This window comes from Etheostoma cragini, chromosome 11, assembly GCF_013103735.1.
Source record: "Etheostoma cragini isolate CJK2018 chromosome 11, CSU_Ecrag_1.0, whole genome shotgun sequence".
NCBI lineage: Eukaryota > Metazoa > Chordata > Actinopteri > Perciformes > Percidae > Etheostoma > Etheostoma cragini.
This window is the reverse complement of record NC_048417.1, coordinates 5,242,940-5,245,747: the sequence shown is the minus strand read 5'-3', so window position 1 is coordinate 5,245,747 and position 2,808 is coordinate 5,242,940. Positions and strand designations below refer to the sequence as shown.

The window sequence follows — 2,808 nt, the reverse complement described above, 5'->3', positions numbered from 1 at the left end:
CCCCCCCCCCCCCCCGTAAATGTATGTACTGTGATTTTAAACAGTAAAGTAGAAAAACTTAACTAAAAAACGTAGCCTACACCTGATACTCAGTACATTTACCCAAGTACAGTGCTTACAAATTTGAAGTACTTGTACTTTACTTGAGTATTTTCTTTTAAGGCCACTTTCTACTTCCACTCACCTGTATATCAGAGAGAAATCTTGTACTTTTTACTCCATTACATTAATCTGACAGTTTTAGTAACTAGTTAGTTAAATTAAGATTTTTGAACACAAAACACCTGGTTTATTAAAGAAAATGACGTGTTGTTTTACTCAACAACATGAGGGCCTACAAGTCCAGCTGAAATGATGAGACCTTTAAACATCGTTTCCTGTTCCTACATTGTGAGGATTGTTCTGCATCGAGTACTTTTAATACTTTAAGTAGGCCTAGCCTACATTTTCCCGATGGCACTTACATAGTTTTAATTAAGTAACATTTTTAATGCAGGTGTGTTATTAGTACTTTTGCTTAAGTAAAGGATCTCAAAACTTCCTCCATCACTGATTCTGATAAATACAAAACTGCGTTGAAATGCAGAGTTACCCTGATGAATAGTTTGAATGACTAATAGTTGGAATGAACTAACCTGGTTTGGATTTTTTTTTTAAAGAAGAAGAAGAAAAAAGTAAATCATCATGTCTACTCCATTTCAATGTGACTCCACTAATTATCTAAATAGAAATACTTTAAATAGAATACTTTAGATGGCGACATAAAGAAAAAGGCTGTGGTCTGTAACGTGGTCCTACAAGTCACAACGTAACCGACACGTTTTCAGAGCTACAACAACTAAGGCAGTAAGAAAAACTGTAATTTACCTAGCCATATTGAGTTATGAAATATTCCGTTTTTGTAGCCCCATGCACGCGCCTCTTTCATCAGGAAGCCGAGGGTCCACAGGAGAGCGAAGAAGCGCATCCTGCAGCTGTTTGTGCGCAGCTGCTCTCTCCAGATGTTTCTCCGTCTGCTGCTGGCGCTACTGCTGGCTTTAAATACCAAGTCCTGACTGCTGGCTTTGCTTAGGAAGTCCGGACTGCTGCTGCTTCCAACAGAGCTGGGGATCCACTGAGTTTCTCTCAGGTACTGCAGAATATGAAGTAGAACCGGAGGTGGCAGGGGCGGGGCTAGAAGGGGGGCACGGGGTGGCACCGGCCCAGCCCTCATCACATGGAAGGGATGTGGTAGAGCGAGGTGGTTGTTATTTATTTTTAATTATTCATTCAGAATACGAATATACAAACAAACAAAGCGTTAAAAAAAAAAAAAAAAAACGTTTCACAAAAGGAACTTTTGCCCCGGGTTGAGCACATGGCAGCATGTGCATAACAAATCAAAATAAGAAGAAAAAAGAAGTAAGAAGAAAAAAATTTAAAAAGTGATTAAATAGAACGGGCTATCTCAAATTAAGTTAAAGTTTCAAGTAAACGAACCCAATCCTGGGCTTTTCCATCCTTAACCCGTTTCAGTGACTTATACAAAAGGATCAGCTCATTCTTCCAATGGATCAGGGTTTGGTTTAAAAATATCTACATTTATGTATGCAATGTTTTCCTAAAAGCATCATGTTGTTGAGAACAAAATCTACCTTCTTATCTTCTACAAGAACACTTGTTATATATAAAACTTTATATTCATCCCTGTTAGAGGTGGCATCACGATCTCCCTGGTCTGGACCAGCTCTGCAGATCTTTCCAGAAGGTTACCATACCATACCATACCAACTTTATTTGTTAAGCGCTTTACAACAACCAAAGTTGACCAAAGTGCTGTACAGAAAATAAACAAACAAATTTATAATTAATACCCATACAATTAAAAAACACACAAAGAAGCAAATAAGAACAAGTAAATGAAGTCGACATCTTACTATGTGTCAAAAGCCAAAGAGAAAAGATGGGTTTTAAGAAGGGTTTTAAAAACAGATAAAGAAGAGGCCTGTTTTACATGCAAAGGCAGATCATTCCATAGTTTGTCATAGCACCCGATCATCATATCACCTCATTTAGGCTGGTTGTCGGTCACGTATAGCTCTGTCTGGAAAATATTCTCAAGATATTAACAGAAATCATTTGTTTTCGGTGTCTAAAATGCGTTTAGCTGCTGCCTTTAGACACAGCAGGACATTTCTTAGCTTCTGTTTCGGTACTCCTGTCTGCTTCTCCAAACTGGGGACATGCCGGCTGCCATCTGTAGCTGACACCATATCCCATACGCTGTATATATATTTATTTAATATACATACAGTCTATGCAATATCCACTACGTTCCACTTCTGGAAAATTCTGCCAGATGTCTTTCATTTTGGCCGGATGTCTGTTACCTTCCACTTTCTTTGGGTTGTCATTTTAAACTCCGGTTGATTTCTGAGGACTATGGTTACCTGGTCCTCAGGTCTCTGCAGGGTGACTCCAGACAGCTAGCTAGACTATCTGTCCAATCGGAGTTTTCTGGTGCACGACTAAAACTACTTTTGAACATACACACGTTCCATCAAAACAAGTTCCTTGTTCCTTGACAATTGTGATTGGTTTAAAGAAATGTCAGTAAACCTGAGGGCGTTTTTCTGGCACTGGAATTGTTTTTACTAAAAAGTGTCAAAATGAGCCTATAGATATCCAATATCTTTAAAAACAAGTGAAACTATTAATGAATGTGAGGTTTCATTTAGCAGAATTACATTGTGTTGTCCTATCCAATATATTTTTTTTTTTCTAAGCAGATTGTCTACGCTGAATTTAATGAAAAACTCATAACATGGA

The 2,808-nt window shown here is 38.1% G+C and overlaps 1 protein-coding gene across 1 annotated transcript in view; it reads right to left on the bottom strand.

The window, feature by feature from the left end:
• Positions 1–1,121, bottom strand: part of tnfaip6 (tumor necrosis factor, alpha-induced protein 6) — a 12,562-nt gene extending 11,441 nt beyond the window's left edge. Inside the window, exon 1 of the mRNA XM_034885126.1 lies at positions 868–1,121. Coding sequence (XP_034741017.1) covers positions 868–967 — 100 coding nt within the window. The 5' untranslated portion in view covers positions 968–1,121. The remainder of the gene's footprint in view (positions 1–867) is intronic.
• Between the last annotated feature and the right edge of the window lie 1,687 nt (positions 1,122–2,808).